At 43.6% G+C, this 17,085-nt stretch overlaps 1 protein-coding gene across 2 annotated transcripts in view; it reads left to right on the top strand.

Annotated features, from left to right (window-relative positions):
* DDX47 (DEAD-box helicase 47) overlaps positions 1-15,739 on the top strand; it is a 73,127-nt gene extending 57,388 nt beyond the window's left edge. For both annotated transcript variants that reach the window (XM_080661435.1, XM_080661436.1), the window contains 12 exons: positions 309-544; positions 1,136-1,229; positions 4,074-4,262; positions 4,505-4,576; positions 5,489-5,607; positions 6,203-6,274; positions 6,406-6,522; positions 7,496-7,642; positions 10,010-10,147; positions 12,079-12,149; positions 12,831-12,960; positions 14,336-15,739. In XM_080661435.1, coding sequence (XP_080517561.1) covers positions 309-544; positions 1,136-1,229; positions 4,074-4,262; positions 4,505-4,576; positions 5,489-5,607; positions 6,203-6,274; positions 6,406-6,522; positions 7,496-7,642; positions 10,010-10,147; positions 12,079-12,149; positions 12,831-12,960; positions 14,336-14,467 — 1,517 coding nt within the window. In that variant the 3' untranslated portion in view covers positions 14,468-15,739. The remainder of the gene's footprint in view (positions 1-308; positions 545-1,135; positions 1,230-4,073; positions 4,263-4,504; positions 4,577-5,488; positions 5,608-6,202; positions 6,275-6,405; positions 6,523-7,495; positions 7,643-10,009; positions 10,148-12,078; positions 12,150-12,830; positions 12,961-14,335) is intronic.
* Positions 15,740-17,085: the final 1,346 nt, after the last annotated feature.

Raw genomic sequence — 17,085 nt, 5'->3', positions numbered from 1 at the left:
CCAGGGCTGTGGTCACTTATTTATTATCTGTCTTCTCCACGAGGGTGGAGGACGCTGCCCTTGTCACTAAGCATATAACATAGCCCTAGCATATGGTAGGCACTCAACAAATGTTTTAAAAAATAAATGAAATAATTACAATAAACAGTACTCTGATATCAACCTGTTTAAAACTTTATGGTTAGAAAAGTAAGGAGCATAATGGGTGGGATCTGAAGGGCATATTGGAGGCCCTGGTCATCGGCCCCTTCTGTAGTCGGTTCAGATCCCAAGTCCACACTCATGCCCATTCCGAACTTTTTCACTAGGTTTCCGCGAAGCCACACCCCTCAGGTCCGTGGGTGCAAAACCCGGCAAGGCCGCAGGGGGGCGCCCAGAACACGCAGTCGGGGGAACTACAACTACATTAACCAGCATCCGGTGCGCCGCCGCCCCACTTCCGGAGTCGCCGGACAGCATGGCGGCGCCCGAGGAACCCGGTTCCCCTGCAGAAGCGCCCCAGCCTGCCGTGGAGGAGGAGGAAACGAAAACATTTAAAGACCTGGTGAGGGTAGTTTCTGTACTGCTGGCGCCGGGCGCAGGCAGAGACCAGTTGCCTTAGATTCCGGCTGGTGGTGAACAAAAAGCAGCTGGGGCCTAGCTTAGGTGTCCCCCCGAATTTCTGAAGCTCGGGTTCCGGACACGCTCCCTTACCGTCTGAGTTTGGTCGTCAGGGGCGGGGGTGGCTGCCGGCCGGGCTGTGAGAGCCCCGTTGGCGCTTTTCTCCATTTTGAAATGTGGCGACGTTTGGGCTTTGGAGTAAGATGAACCAGGTTCGAATTCTGACCCAGCCTCTCCCCAGAGCAAGTTGTTACGCCTCTGTGCTTCCTCTCGACATCAGTAAGTTGGGGAAGTACCTCGTAGCTCTATGAGGATTAAATGAAATAATACGTGTCAAGAACTTGGCTTTGTCCCTGGTGAGCAGTGGCACTTAGAAGGAGCGGGCCGAGCGGGCACGATGGGTGCCCTTTGAATCGAAGTGTAAGGGATGCGTGCACGCGTCGCCAGCCCGTGGCTCTGACAGCCATTTAATGAGGGGGTGGGGTGTCTGTGCTGCTCTTTGCTGAAGTGTGTGGTGTTTTTTTTTAATTCCGAGGGCGTGACCGATGTTTTGTGTGAAGCTTGCGACCAGTTGGGATGGACGAAGCCCACCAAAATCCAGGTGGAAGCTATTCCTTTGGCCTTACAAGGTAGGTTGACATTAAACATGTGGCCTGGGACAGGTTCAGTATGAACGTAAGAGAGTATCAGAGAACTGCTCCTTGCGTACTTGAAGTGAAATAAAAATATGCTCACTGACGATACGAAGTTTTGGTGGCGTGTTGGCTTTTGTAAAAGTTCTCCAGTTTTACTTTCTTTTTTTCCTTATAATATGATTTGTGAATCACTTATTCTGTGAAACTTCATATCGTCACCTGTTATGTTTTCTGTTGAGAGAGAGAGAGAGAGAGAGAGAGAGCGTGCGAGCACGCGGGAGGGAGAGAGAGGGGGAGAGAAACATCGAAGGGTATCGAACCTACAGCATGGGTATGTGCCCTGACGAGAACTGAACCCACAACCCTTCGGTGCTGGGATGACAGCCCAAATGCCTGAGCCACCCTGAGCTTACTTTGTATAAGGAGCTTTAGTGTCTGCAGTGGATGCTGACCCAAGGAAGCACTGGATTAAAATGTACTAACAAGAGACTTGTTAGAAATCATGACTTGCTTCTCGGCCTTTTGGCTAAGATCAAGTGTAGTATCTGTTCTTATCAGTTTAGTATCTGATACATCCTCTATCTGATGATATTATATTAAACTAGAGGCCCGATGCACGAAATTCGTGCACGGGTAGGGTCCCTAGGCCTGGCCTGCAATCAGGGCCAATCAGGTTCCCTACCTCCCCGCCTCCTCCTCTCACCACCCGTGTGCCGCCTCACCACGTGGTTCCCCTTGCCTCCCCCTTTCCTGGCTCCCTCAGCGCCCCTCCACCACTGCTGATTGCCTGCCATGTTCTGCGCCACCCCCTGGTGGTCAGTGCATGTCATAGCGAGTGATCAAACTCCTGGTCGAACTCCCAAGGGGACACTTTGCATATTAGCCTTTTATATGTATAGATGTATTTTTGGAATAGGAAGATGAAATAGGAGCTTGCTCCGTCCACTCCACGCATCGACCCAGTATTGCAGTACCTCTGGGAATGGTGCACCGAAATACCCCCAAAAACACAAAACCCTAAAAACAACAAAAAAAAAGAAATCATGAATAATAAGTGCAGATTTACATAAGGGTCCCTGGAATCCTTGATAGTATCTGGAGGTGTTGAGAGTTCGTGCTGTAAGACATGCTTACCAGATTTGCAGAAGAGTGGCTGATGACTAGTGGGACTGGAACTAACACGGTGAACTTTAATAAGAGGAGAAGTGAAATCCTGTTCCTAGATTCCCAAAACTTAACTTTACAGGATTAGGGTGTGTGGTAAAAGACACCCAGAAGTGTTAACTGAAATTCATTAAGATCCTCAGAGAAAGTGAGGTACATTACCATAAGACAGTGGTCGGCAAACTCATTCATTAGTCAACAGAGTGGCAAACCGCAGCTCACGAGCCGCATGTGGCTCACGAGCCTCAGTTTGCCGTCTACTGCCATAAGAGAAGGGTGACATTCTTGGGGTTTCTTACCCCTTTGAGAATCAAATAAAAATTAGAGAGTTTCTCCCTGGAGAAAACACATAAATATATCCACACATAAAATTTATCCCTTGCTCTGAATTTATTCCTCTCCCACAAGTCCCAGGTTAAGAACTGAACTAGCTCTAGAGAGAGAATAGTACTTTGAACTGTATTTCTAACCCCCACTTTTCTTCTGAGCCCCACACAAGTATGCCCAGCTGGTTTTTAGCTATTTTTCTGAGCTTATTGTAGGAACCTCTGGTTCCCTATGTCTAAACCAGAGTCATTGTTTTCCTCACCGGAACTAATTTTTCTGGAGTTCCTATCTCAATTTATGGCCTTTGAGTTTCCCATGCTAGAAACCCGAGTGTCAAATACATTTCCTTTTGGAACTTTCTAAATTTCACTGGTTTCCATTCTCAATGCCTTGTAACTCCCTTGGTATCCTAATTGAGCTCTCATTTTCCTGTGTGTTCCTCATTCTGGGAGTTTGGTTCATTTTAGATTGTAAAGAGCAGAGTCATGTTCAGGTTACTTCAGGGAGTTAATGTCTAGGTAAGGAAACCTCAGCAGTCACGCAGTCAGGAACAGTGGGAACAACCGTGGAGGTCATTGCTCAGGAGGAAGCCATTCCATTGGGCACCGTTCTGGTGGTTTGGCTTGGCAGGTATTTTCTAAATCTTACCTGTAATGTCTTAAGGAATTACTTATGACATTCTTGCCTCTGGAGAAGGGACCTGGACTGTTAGCTCCTTGACTCCTCCCTGTGTCATCAGGCAGGCCTAGTTTATCTTCCTAATGAATAACATTGGTCATGATATTCCCTGCTTCAGATCCTTCAGATCCTCTCACTTATCGGAAGATATCAAAACTCTTTAGCAGGGCTTATGAGTTTCCTTTCTAGCCTCATTCTTCTCCCCTTTCCCCTTAAGATGTCTGCTCCAGCACATTGTACAGCTCACTCTTCCTACTATGTCTGCTATGTTTTTTAAAGCTTTCAGCCTCTCTGTCTCCATCATATGGGAATGCCCTTCCTTTCCTTTTGTGCTTACTTCCAGATTTAATTTACCCATCACTTCTTTTAGCTTTCCCTGACGCTTTAGGGCAGTAAGTCACTCCTTCCTTTGTGTTCTCACTGTATTTTGCAGGGGCTTATATTAAAGCCCTTATCATACTATACTGTATTTGTGTATTGTGTCCCTGGATTTTGAGCTTATCTAGAGCAGAGACCATGTCTTCTGTCTATTCAACCTTCTTCTGCCCCCAGTTCCTCAAATATTTATTCAGTGTTTACTTTGTGCCCACCGTTGTGTCATTGTAGAAAATGTGGAAACATGCAGAGAAAATTTCTATGTGATGTTTTCTTTCTTTTTCCACCCCCTAGGTCGTGATATCATTGGGCTGGCGGAAACTGGCTCTGGAAAAACAGGGGCTTTTGCTTTGCCCATTCTGAATGCGCTGCTGGAGACGCCCCAGCGTTTGTTTGCTTTAGTTCTCACCCCCACCCGAGAGCTGGCTTTTCAGATTTCAGAGCAGTTTGAAGCCCTAGGGTCTTCTATTGGAGTACAGACTGGTAAGTTCTAAGAGGAAAGGAGTCTTAGGGCTCCTTCACTAGTTGAGAATGAGTGTGAAAGGAGAATGGAAGGAAGTATAATTAGCATACGTTTATTGACCAAAAAGCTGATATGGTATTTTAGCTTTGGGGAAAGTTGTATATTTAAGTAGAAATCTAGCATTGGCTTTTAAAAGGTGATCAGTGAACTATGGAAAAAATTAAGGGTCTCTTTCCTATGTTTTTTTTTTTTTTTCCTGTAGCCGTGATTGTAGGTGGAATTGATTCAATGTCCCAGTCTCTGACCCTGGCAAAAAAACCACATGTAGTAATAGGTGAGTAGTTGCCAAAGGTAAAAGATGCTGGCAGTGATGAATTGGAGAAAATCTACCAATGTTGGGTGTTACTTACTCGTGTGTAAATGTTAGCAGCGAATGTGGACCTCAGGTTTTGTGTTCGGCTAGAAAAGAATTCAGAGCCAAGAACTCTAGCTCAGGAGGCAGTTTATTTAGCAAGCAAAGCGAAAGTACACTCCAAGGGAGAGTCGCATGGGCTGCTCAGAGAGCTGCCCTGGGTATTGGCAAGGGCTCCTTTTTAAAAATATATATATTTATTGATTTCATAGAGGAAGGGAGAGGGAGAGATAGAAACATCAAGGATAAGAGAGAATCATCAATTGGCTGCCTCCTGCACACCCCCTACTGGGGATCCAGCCCTCAGCCTGGGCATGTGCCCTGACCAGAATCGAACCAGAAATCGAACCGTGACCTCCTGGTTCATAGGTTGATGCTCAACCACTGAGCCACGCTGGCTGGGCTTAGCTCCTTCTTTAAGCTGACCTATCAGGGCCTTTCCCATTCTCGTCTCCTGTTCTTGTACAGGAGTCATAGGAGGTTATTCTCCAGCCCCTTGTTCCTCCTCTAAGGGGGTCTAAACCACACGACCAATGACATACTAGGAGGGGAAAGGTCACCCTGGGGCAAGGTGCCAGCCTATAATAGTTGGCTCTTTAGTTTTGCCCCTTGCTAGGCACCTGGAACTTTCCGCCCTGGTATCATTCCATACATTGCTGCTCTGTTCGTGCCTAACTGCTTACTCTAACAGACTTTGAAGAACAGATTTTTGTAAACCTATTTAATTTTTAATTTCTGAAATTGAGGGGGGTGGTGATGAAGGAGGGGCTTAGTAACTTTCTTTTTGTCCTTGTTCTTAAACATTGCTCTTTCTCCTCAACCTTTCTTTGTTAGCAACTCCTGGTCGACTGATTGACCACTTGGAAAATACAAAAGGTTTCAATTTAAGAGCTCTCAAATACTTGGTCATGGATGAAGCAGACCGAATATTGAATATGGATTTTGAGACAGAGGTGAGCTCCCAATTTCTTTCCTCCTCTTAGAGCATCTCAAGTGCCCTGTTTCAAAATTTGATTCATTGCACACCTGCCTTATGGGGAGTGCTGCATCATCATCAGCTAATTTAAACATCTGCTTCCTTTTTCATTCGTGGTGCTCTTCCCATTGTTAGTGCCTCAGCATCTGAATATGGTTGGACTCCGATTTCAGAGATGGGGAATATCAAAACCAGATTTTCTTTTTCCATTTCATTTGATATAGACCTTTTCCATACACTTTGAAAAGCTGTGCTTTTTTTTTGATGACCTACTCATCATAGCTTATTTATTTGATTAATACCTATTCTCGACTTTTCTCTTAGATTAGTTCTAATATACTAATTTAAATTGCTCTTTTTCGCTGAATCACATTTTTTTTTATAGCATTTGGTATGGTATCAAATAGTAAATATTTTGTAAAATTTAGCTGGATTGAATTGATTTTTTGAATCCCCAAATCCCCACAGTGTTGTATTTAGTTTGTTACTCTATTCTCTGTCTCCTTCACAAAGAAATTTGCAGATGTCTAGTCTAAATATTGTATTGATACCCTTTCCTCTTTGTGCCTTAGGTTGACAAGATTCTCAAAGTGATTCCCCGAGATCGGAAAACATTTCTCTTCTCTGCTACCATGACCAAGAAGGTGAAATTTTCTAGGACTTCTTATTTCTTCTTTATAAGACTTGATTAATGCAAACAAAAATAATAGTAAAACTGGAAAGAGCATTTGGGAATCAGTGTACTATTCCAGATTTATTTTTTTTCTTTCTTTAGGTACAAAAACTTCAGCGAGCAGCACTGAAGAATCCTGTGAAATGTGCTGTTTCCTCTAAATACCAGACGGTTGAGAAATTACAGCAATATTATGTTTTTATTCCCTCTAAATTCAAGGTAAAGTGTTCCCTCTCTTTCCTTACCAAAACATCTGAAAATGAGTCAACTCTTGATTAGTTAAGAGCTGTGCTACAGATTGGAGTTCTTTCTGTTTGCTTTAGAGAGCAGGCTGTGGTTCTGTTTATCGCTGATAAAGTCAAACATTCCACAAATTCACAACATACTAAGTAAACCACAGTAACGAAATTATGATATAATTCCTTCCCAACCCCATCCTTGAGGTAGTTTTTCTTTTGTGTGCTTATTATGTGGCTTTTTTTGTAGTCAAGGGACCCTGTGTTTTGTCTTGATGTAAGGACTTTTTCTGGTTGCTGAGTACAGATCTCCTTGTGCTTGGCTCAGGCTGTATGTGAAATTCAGAGTTCATTGAGATGATAATGCTGGTTAAGGAGTGCAAAGTTGACCTGTGTGGCTAGATCAATTCCCAGTCAGGGCACATGCCTGAGTCTCCCTCAGCCCCCACCACCAGTAGGGGGGCATGCAGGAGGCAGTAGATCAGTGGTTCTCATTACTGATATTTCTCTCTGTCTCTCCCTCTCCCTTCCTCTTGGAAATCAGTAAAAATATATTTTTTAGCCCTTGCCAGTTTGGCTCAGTGGATAGAGCGTTAGCCTGAGGACTGAAGAGTCCCAGGTTCAATTCCAGTCAAGGTCATGTACCTTGGTTGCAGGTTCCATCCCAGCCCTGGTTGGGGCGCATGCAAGAGGCAACCAATTGATGTGTCTCTCTCACATCGATGTTTCTCTCCCTCTGTCTTCCCCTCCTTTCCACTCTCTTGAAAAATCAATGGAGAAATATTCTCGGGTTAGAATTAACAAAAAATGAAATAAAGAGTGCAAAGCTGGCAGCTAGGGGTTTGTATAATTGAGAAGGAAGTATAAGTTTAGACTTTTATGGAAGTTATATGCCCAGGACCCCAACCTTTTCTTCCAGGTTCATTTACATGTATTATCTTTTGTTTGTAATTTAGGATACCTACCTGGTTTATATTCTAAATGAATTGGCTGGAAACTCCTTTATGATATTCTGCAGCACCTGTAACAATACTCAGAGAACAGCTTTGCTACTCCGAAATCTTGGATTCACTGCCATCCCCCTCCACGGACAGATGAGTCAGGTAAAGATTCCTTGGTGTCATTGGAGGTGAACAGGTGGCATGAGAAAGATAAACCGTATAGCAATAGATTTGTACAGTAAAACACATGGCTTTACTGCATCTTCCCATGATTGATTTTATGCACTTAGAGTGTTGCTCTGGATGCTTACTTCCTCCTTTCAGGATAAGCAAGAGATTCCAGTTAATTCCTTAGGTAGTTTCCGATATGGATGCTATTAAGTTGATTTATTCAGCCCTAGTGGTAATAGTGATTCTCTGATCTCTAAGGATTTTTAGTATATTATTTCCCAATTATCTATTATGTTAAACAATTCTTAAGTCATGCTAGTATTTTCTAGCCTTAGTCTTAAATACTAGTGGCCTGGTGCATGAAATTCGTGCATGGGTGGGGGGTTTCCCTCAGCCCAGCCTGGACCCTCTCCATTCGGGGACCCCATGGGGGATGTCCGACTGCCGGTTTAGGGGATCAGGCCTAAACCAGCAGTCAGACATCCCTCTCGCAATCTGGGACCGCTGTCTCCTAACCGCTCACCTGCCTGCCTGCCTCATCACCCCTAATTGCCTCTGCCTGATTTCCCTTAACTCCTCTGCCTGATCGTCCCTAACTGCCCTCCCCTGCCGGCCTGATTGCCCCTAACTGCCTCTGCCTGCCTGATCGTCCCTAACTACCCTCCCCTGCCGGCCTGATCTCGCCCCCAACGGCCTTCCCCTGCTGGCCTGATCTTGCCCCCAACTGCCCTCCCCTGCTGGCCTGATCTCGCCCCCAACTGCCCTCCCCTACTGGCCTGATCTCGCCCCCAACTGCCCTCCCCTGCCAGCCTGATCTCGCCCTCAACTGCCCTCCCCTGCTGGCCTGATCTCGCCCCCAACTGCCCTCCCCTGCCAGCCTGTTTGCCCCAACTGCCCTCCCCTGCCAGCCTGATCTCGCCCCCAACTGCCCTCCTCTGCCGGCCTGCTCACGCCTAACTGCCTCTCCCTCAGCCCCCACCACCATGGCTTTGTCCAGAAGGAAGTCAGACGTCCAGAAGATGGCTGTTCGATCTGGTCTTATTAGCATATTACCCTTTTATTAGTATAGATAGATTATATAGGATAGGATTGCTTAAATGGGCGGCGGGGGGGGGAGCCTTTTTCAGCAGGAGGAGATGCTCTTGGCGGACAAAAATACATAATCTCTATATCTGGACTGATAGCCAGCCACATGCACTATACTGCCAAACTGGTCATTAAAAAATTGAACCGGCCCTAGCCAGTTTGACTTAGTGGATAGAGCGTCGGCCTGGGGACTCAAGGGTCCCAGGTTCGATTCTGGTCGAGGGCATGTACCTTGGTTGCGGGCACATCCCCAGTGGGGGGTGTGCGGGAGGCAGCTGATTGATGTTTCTCTCTCATCAATGTTTCTAGCTCTCTCCCTTCCTCTCTATAAAAAAATCAATAAAATATATTAAAAAAAAAAATATTGAACTGCTTTCTTATACCTTACACCAAATAGCTGTTGCCCTTAAAACCCCTCCTCAGCCCCCACCTTAGGTTCTACCTTCACAGTTCACCTAGATTAGGTTCTGATTGGTCGGTTTCTATGCCAGTCAGTGTCCAAAACTCTGCCTCCTATGCAGCCATTGGCTCCTCGCAGTTCCCCCAGATTTGGTTCTGATTGGTCAGTTTCTATGCCAGTCAGCGTCTCCGGGCCTATCTCTGGGCCTGATCAGAGAGGCGGGGCTGATCAGCAGCCCCCCGGCTGCTGGCGAGGCCCGGAGATAAAGAGAGGCAAGGGCTGATCATCAGCTGCCATGGAGGCTGCGGATTAGACCCTGCCTCTCTCTCTGGGCTTCTCTCTGGGCCTGATCCACAGCCCCCTTGGCAGTCAGTGCTGGGTCACCGCGGTGACCCAGCACTGACTGCAATACTGACTTCCGGTATTTGGTCGTTTTGGACCCTGGCTCTTTATATATACGGATTTTTTTTGTTGCTTTCATGTTTCTTTTTGACCCGTGAAGTCCAATCTGGACTTGGGGGGGAATATTCTTTTTTTTTTTTTTTTTAAATATATTTTATTGATATTTTACAGAGAGGAAGGGAGAGGGATAGAGGAGAGCTAGAAACATCGATGAGAGAGAAACATCGATCAGCTGCCTCCTGCACACCTCCCACTGGGGATGTGCCCGCAACCAAGGTACATGCCCTTGACCGGAATCGAACCCGGGATCCTTCAGTCCGCAGGCCGACGCTCTATCCACTGAGCCAAACCGGTTTCGGCAGGGAAATATTCTTTAAAAAATTTATCTCTTGTATTTAATATGTCTAATTGGTATGTCTTAGATTCCAAGAGTCCTTAAATTATTTTCATGTCTTTTTTCATCATTTCAGAGCAAGCGCCTGGGATCCCTTAATAAGTTTAAAGCAAAGGCTCGTTCCATTCTTCTAGCAACTGATGTTGCAAGCCGAGGTTTGGACATACCTCATGTGGATGTAGTTGTCAACTTTGACATTCCTACCCATTCCAAGGTGAGTCCTTTTCTGACCTGACTTTCTAGTCCCAAAGTGAAATTTAGGTATAATGCACATGTAACATTATATTTGTTTCTGGTATACAGGGAAAGTTTGATATTTGTATATATTGTAAATGATCATTATAATAAGCCAAGTTAATATCCGTCACCACACATAATCATCATTTTTTTTTCTTGTGATGAGAACTTTTAAGATCTATTCTCTTAGCAACTTTCAAATATGCATTACAGTATTACAGACTATAATGTTACATTCCCATGACTTTTTATTTCATAGCTGGAAATTTATACCTTTTAATACTGTGCCCCATCTCCTTACCCATTTCACTCCCTAACCCCTCCTCAACCTCTGGCAACACCACATGTGTTCTCTGTGTCTATGAGCTCAGTTTTTTTGTTTCTGTTTTAGATTTCATATATAGGTTAGGATCATATAGTATTTGTTTTTCTCTGAACTATTTCACTCAGCATAATGCCCTCAGGATTCATCCATGTTATCACAAATGGCAAGATTTAATTATTGTTTTTTATGGCTGAATAATATTCCATTGTATTGAGAGTGTATTTTTTTATAAATTTTTATTGATTTCAGAGAGGAAGGGAGTGGGAGAGAGAGATAGAAACATCCATCGGTTGCCTCCTGCACACCCCACACTGGGGATCGAGCCTGCAACCCGGGCATGTGCCCTGACCAGGAATTGAACCGTGACCTCCTGGTTCATAGGTTGACGTTCAACCACTGAACCACAGCTGGGCCAGAGTATATTTCTTAATGAAATATTTACTGTATTTTCTTTTTCTTTTTTTGGTCCATGGTTAAGTGTCAAAAACTAGGAAAGCTCCTGATTTATTCATTCTTACCATTTTGCACATGCCTGTAGATATACTATTAATAAAGGTGAATGAAGGTAGCCAGAGAGAAGTGTTAAATAATGATCACAGTCAGAGGGGCAGATGCAGCGTGCTGATCTTTGTCAGTCTCATTTCTTTAGAAGTGACAGCTTGTGGTCCTTAGTGTATCTTGGGTTTCTCAATCTGGACACTTAACATTTGGGGCCAGTGAATTCTTTGTTGAGGGGGCTGTCCTTTGTAGTGTAGGATGCTTAGCATTCCTGGTCTCTACCCACAGGTGACACTATGACAAACATATGTTTTCAGATTTTTCCAAATACTCCCTGGGGAGGACAAAATCACCCCTGGTTGAGACTAACCCATATCCCTTGGCTATATATTTAACTGCTGTAGACAAGGTGCTGTCTCATTTGATTTTCACAATAACTCTTGAGTTTGGGCATGTCTTCTATCTCTGTTTTATAGGTAAGAAACCAAGGTTCAGACAGGTTATGTGATTTACAGTCAGTTGTGTAGCTGGTAGGTGGTAAAACCAGAGCTGTGACCCAGGTCTGCCTCTAGATCAGCCGTGGGCAAACTACGGCCCGCGGGCCGGATCCGGCCCGTTCGGCTGTTCTATCCGCCCGCGGAGCCGAAAGAGCGGAGGGTTTTCTTGCTCTCCCCTCCGCTCCTTTACTTTGAATTTATATTAGTTCACACAAACACTCCATCCATGCTTTTGTTCCGGCCCTCCGGTCCAGTTTAAGAACCCATTGTGGCCCTCCAGTCAAAAAGTTTGCCCACCCCTGCTCTAGATCCAGTGCTGTTTTTCTCTACACCATGTTAATATGCTTAGTGACCATGTAAATATGCTTTGTAGATTTGTCTTTCTATAAAAGAAAGGAAAAATAGGGTCAGTTTGTGTTGCGAGAATGAAATAGGTGATGCAGATTTATCTCAACAGAATTTTAAGTCCATTTTTCCATGTTCCAGTACAGATTTGTTTTCTTTCAGAGATTTGCAGTAAGACTTTATATGCATAGTGTTTTATTTATACTACATGTAACTCAAATTCATTTATCCTTTTTGTTTCAGGATTACATCCATCGAGTAGGTCGAACAGCTCGAGCTGGCCGCTCCGGAAAGTCCATTACCTTTGTCACACAGTAAGTGAATCGGTGTCGGGGGCAGAGCCGTTGAGAAAAGAGCAGAGCTTGGTAGTAGACCGACTTGGAACCTGACTCTACCAGTTTCTAGAATGATTACTTAACCTCCCGATCCCATTTTCATCATTCGTGAAATGGAAATAATGCCTACCTTTGGAAAAGTCTGAAAACATATGTTTGTCACAGTGCCACCTGGTAGAGGCCAGGAGTGCTGCTAAGCATCCTGCACTACAAAGGAAGCCCCCACAACAAAGAATTCACTGGCCCCTAATGTTAATAGTGCAGGGTTTTAATGAGATTGGAGATGTTGTCTACAAGGTCTAGTACAGTATTTGGTATATAGAAGGACAAAAACCACCCTATTATTTCTTTAACTGCTAGAGCCAGAGAGCAGTGACCTTCCCCTTAACTCACAGAATTAGAATAACTATTTCTGATTTTCTTTTTAAAGGAAAAATTTTATATACCTAGTGCTTTTCTGGGAGTAAAGACTGTGTTGGGGGATTTTCTAGTGGGCTATGCACAGAATATTGCATTTAGTTAGTATTCTGAAAAGGAACAATAGATTCAGTATTGTTTAACACTGGCTCCTGTTGCATCGTATAATATAATACCTATTTTGGAATGGGCTGACATTTGCATTGTCAGTCCACCAAAGCCATGCCAATGTTTCTTCCTCAGATATGATGTGGAACTCTTCCAGCGCATAGAACACTTAATTGGGAAGAAACTGCCTGTCTTTCCAACACAGGATGACGAGGTTATGATGCTGACAGAACGTGTGACTGAAGCCCAAAGATTCGCCCGAATGGTATGCAACTTATTTTTTTTACCAACTTCCTTGCAAATGATATTATGTATGTGCAAGATATTGTATTAGTCCTCCTAATAAATTGCAGGAGCTGGGTAATAATTTATTCTGAATTTAAGAATAAATGCATTTCTAAGCATGCTGAAGCTTCGAGATGGTAGGTTCATCATTAGACCATACAACTAGGTGGTTGAATTAGGATTCATACTCAGTCTGACCACAGTGACCACGTTCTCGGCCACTGTTCATGTTTCACATGTGGCAGGAAAACCTTTGGACTTGAGATCAGATGTCCCAGTTGTGACTGATTTCTCAGAAACAGTTCCTCACCAAGCAGTTCCTATCCTAATTTAGGGAGTAATACTTACCTTGAATACCTTACGGGGTTCTATGAACACCAGATGAGCTAATATAAACTGCATAGTTGCTAATAGTAGCAGTAACAGTAGCAGTGGAGATGAGAAGATTTTAAAGGAGAATCCTTGCAAGTGTTGTCTGCTCCCTGGAATTCTAGTCTGAGGGACAGAGGAACTTCGCCCATGGGGTGCCTCGGAGTAGCTGAAGTGTGGACTTGGTTTTGTTTTTCTTCCAAAATAGAATTCTTTGTTTGATATTTTTGTTTACATGTGCATTGAGGGGAGGGGTGAGAGGAGGGAGAGAATTCAGAAAATACAGAAAGGTTTCAAATAGTAAATAGAACGTATAAACCAACCCCCACAGAGAACCATAGGTAACCATTAGCTATTTTTCTTTTTTTTTTTTAACCATAATTAGACTTTATCTAATTGTATATGATTAATATTTTTTGATTTCAGCAAATTAGATCCATGTGATCATTTCTTCATTGCTACAAGGAATTGTTAGGAACATGTAACATGATTTACATTGATATGTATTTAGGCTTTTTGTAACTTCTTGTATTTTAACTAGCACAGTTGAACATCCTAGTAAGTACAGTTTTGCATACTTGTCTTGTTTCCTTAGAATAATCCTTAGAACTGTTGGGCTGAGGAGTATACAGTTAAAATTTAAATTCACATGGAATAATGCATTACCCTGTAGAAAAGCTGTAGCAGTTGACACTGTCAGTGAAAGTATATATGAATGTCCTCACATTTTGGTCAATACTAGATATTACCATTCTCTTAAATCTTTGCTAGTCTGCCATGTGAAAATAATAGCTTATTGTTTTAATTTGTATCTTTGATTGTTAATAAGGTTAACATTTTTGTATATTGGAATTTTGGTCTTATTCCCTTTCTAATGTGAAGCTTTAGGAAGGTACTCATTGTTTGATTTTATGGAGGGGAGACCAGGATGTGTTAACCCTCAGTGGCAGTGGTTCATTTTCAGACCTATCCTTTCTGTTTTGCAGGAGCTAAGGGAGCATGGAGAAAAGAAGAAACGTACACGGGGGGATGCTGGCGACAATGATGATACGGAGGGCGCTATGGGTGTCAGGAACAAGGTGGCAGGAGGGAAAATGAAGAAACGGAAAGGCCATTAGTCTCTTTTATAAAGACTTGATTTCTGCTTTCTGTTGTGTGAAAGGGGATTGAAAAAGAGAAAGAAACCTCCTCCAGTAGAGTTCTTCAGACTGAAATCTCTCAGAATTATGTCCAGAGTCTGCTCAGCTGCTTCAGTACTTACTCTCCTTTCCTTGTTGGAGTGTCATGACTGCAGAATATTTTGTACAGGTTTTACTGTTCTTCCACTTTGGTTCCTGCTCATGACATGAGTAGGATGTGCCCGTCTGTCACTTCACACAGACCTGTTGCTTTCTCAGCTGCAAGTCAAGGACTAGGTTGATGCAACACTTGACCTGGAACTGTAAAGAAGCGTCTGCATCGATAAAATGGGGATACCTAGGGTACCTAAGCAATCTCAGCTTGTGCTTCGTTAGACCTAATGTGAAATAATAAATTTAAATATTATTTTTAAAAGATTGGAACTTCTTGAAGACTTTTATAAGTTAAAGGACTTAAAGATTTAAGAAGATCTTGCTCATAGGTAAGAAACTAACAGTGGCAGTTACATGGCAAATTCATTGGTTCTTAATTTAAGTTCAACGTGACATTTAAAATTAATCAGCAAAGGAACAAGATGAAAAATGGCTTGGAAAGAAAGTTCTACTTAAAAGGAGGTTGGTCTATGTAAAAGGGGATGACGCAAAGTCCTTAAGTAAGACTGCAGTGATTCTTAGATCCCTAAATAGATTCACTTCCCTGGCTTCTTGGACTAAGCAAGTGGTTAGGAAGACTGGTTTTTATGTAGATTCTTAACCCCAGGTGACTAGATTGAAATCAGAAAGCATCATAAACATGGGGCATCCAAGACCCAATTTCATCCACTTGTCATTGGTGACCATTGAACACTATTTCCTTTCTTTTAGCCTCATCTGTTGATTATTTAATTCAGGAGATATAAAGCTGGGCATCAGCTGCTCGGGGGAAGTAGACACTGGCACTGTAGGGGCTGGGTGGGGCACGGAGAGGTGATGGAAATCAGAAACAACTGAGCAGTCGTGAAGCCATGTGCTCCGACGGCTTTTACACATAAAGATGTCTAATCAGTCCTAGCCGGTTTGGCTCAGTGGATAGAGCGTCGGCCTGCGGACTGAAAGGTCCCAGGTTCGATTCCGGTCAAGGACACATGCCGGGGTTGTGGGCTCGATCCCCAGTAGGGGGCGTGCAGGAGGCAGCCAATCAATGATTCACTCTCATCATTGATGTTTCTATCTCTCCCTCTTCCTTCCTCTCTGAAATCAATAAAAATATATTAAAAAAAAAAAAAAGATGTCTAATCATTTTTGTCGAATGTAAGTTTTATTAGAAGAGGATGTCTGGAGTGGCCGAACCAGGATGAAGCCATTCCAGTAAGATTGAGAATGAGTTTTGGCAGAAGAGAAATGTTCTGCATTCATATTAATGCAAAGTGCATGTTTCAAAATTGTGTTTCTTAGATTCAAAGTGTCTGGTGAGAAGTAAAAAGATGTCGGTAAAATTCTGTGTGGTAGTCAGGTGTGAACTGTTGACTGCAGGAAGGTCTTTTGTAAATACAGCAGGTAGGGTGCTTTCTGCCACAGATGTACCCTGAGATGGGTGCCTGTGGATAAGGCATTTAAAGTTAATTGGAATCTAACACATGGCTTGTTTTGTTTAGTTTGCCTCAAATTTCATGGCTGCTCATGGTACATTAGAGTGAAGGATAAGTTAGAGGAGTCCGGAGGCAATAAAAAAGGAAAGGGGAAAATGGTAGAAGGAAAGGAGAGGCAAATAGCTGAGTGGGGCCATCCTTGTGACTATTTGTTATGAGTTGTGTCTACTACTGGAGGCTAATTCTCCATTAATGTATTTTCCTAATGGGAATCTCCAGGATGGCTTAGGACAGTGGTCGGCAAACCGCGGCTCGCGAGCCACATGCAGCTCTTTGGCCCCTTGAGTGTGGCTCTTCCACAAAATACCACGTGCGGGCGCGCAAGTACAGTGCGATTGAAACTTCGTGGCCCATGCGCAGAAGTCGGTTTTCGGCTTGGGTGAGTCTATTTTGAAGAAGTGGCGTTAGAACAATCAAGGGGCCAAAGAGCCGCATGTGGCTCGCGACCTACGGTTTGCCGACCACTGGCTTAGGATAATGGCCTCTCTCTTTTTGTCTCAGCCAATCGGTAAAAGTAAATAGATGGTTGCTGTTTCAACTCAGTGGATGATTGCAGAAGCAAGATGAAATTGAATCTGGGTATGGGTGGTGGGTAAGGAGGAGAGATTGGAAGTAGTCTGAATAGGCAGGGGTCTCTAACCTAGGGTCTATGGACAGCTGAGGTATAGGCATATTTCTGGGGAGACTAAAAAGGTTAAAAACTACCACTCTAAAAGTTAGCTATTGTCTCTAAAGTAAATTCTTAATTATGCTTTGCTAGGATGGGAAGATGGACACTAAGAGAAGAAATGTGGACTGTGTGTCTTCAGGCATATTGGTGGTCCAGACCATAGTAGAGTCCCAAACAGAACAAGTAAAGATGTCATTGTGAAGGGCAGGAGGCACACAAATGAGTGTGATGCATTAGTAAATGAGACATGGCTGTGGGTTTATGCTGTTATTCAGGGCTATGCTCTCTTGTCCTCTAAG

This window comes from Plecotus auritus (assembly GCF_963455305.1).
Source record: "Plecotus auritus genome assembly, chromosome: 3".
Lineage (NCBI taxonomy): Eukaryota > Metazoa > Chordata > Mammalia > Chiroptera > Vespertilionidae > Plecotus > Plecotus auritus.
This window is presented reverse-complemented; position numbering and strand designations above follow the sequence as displayed.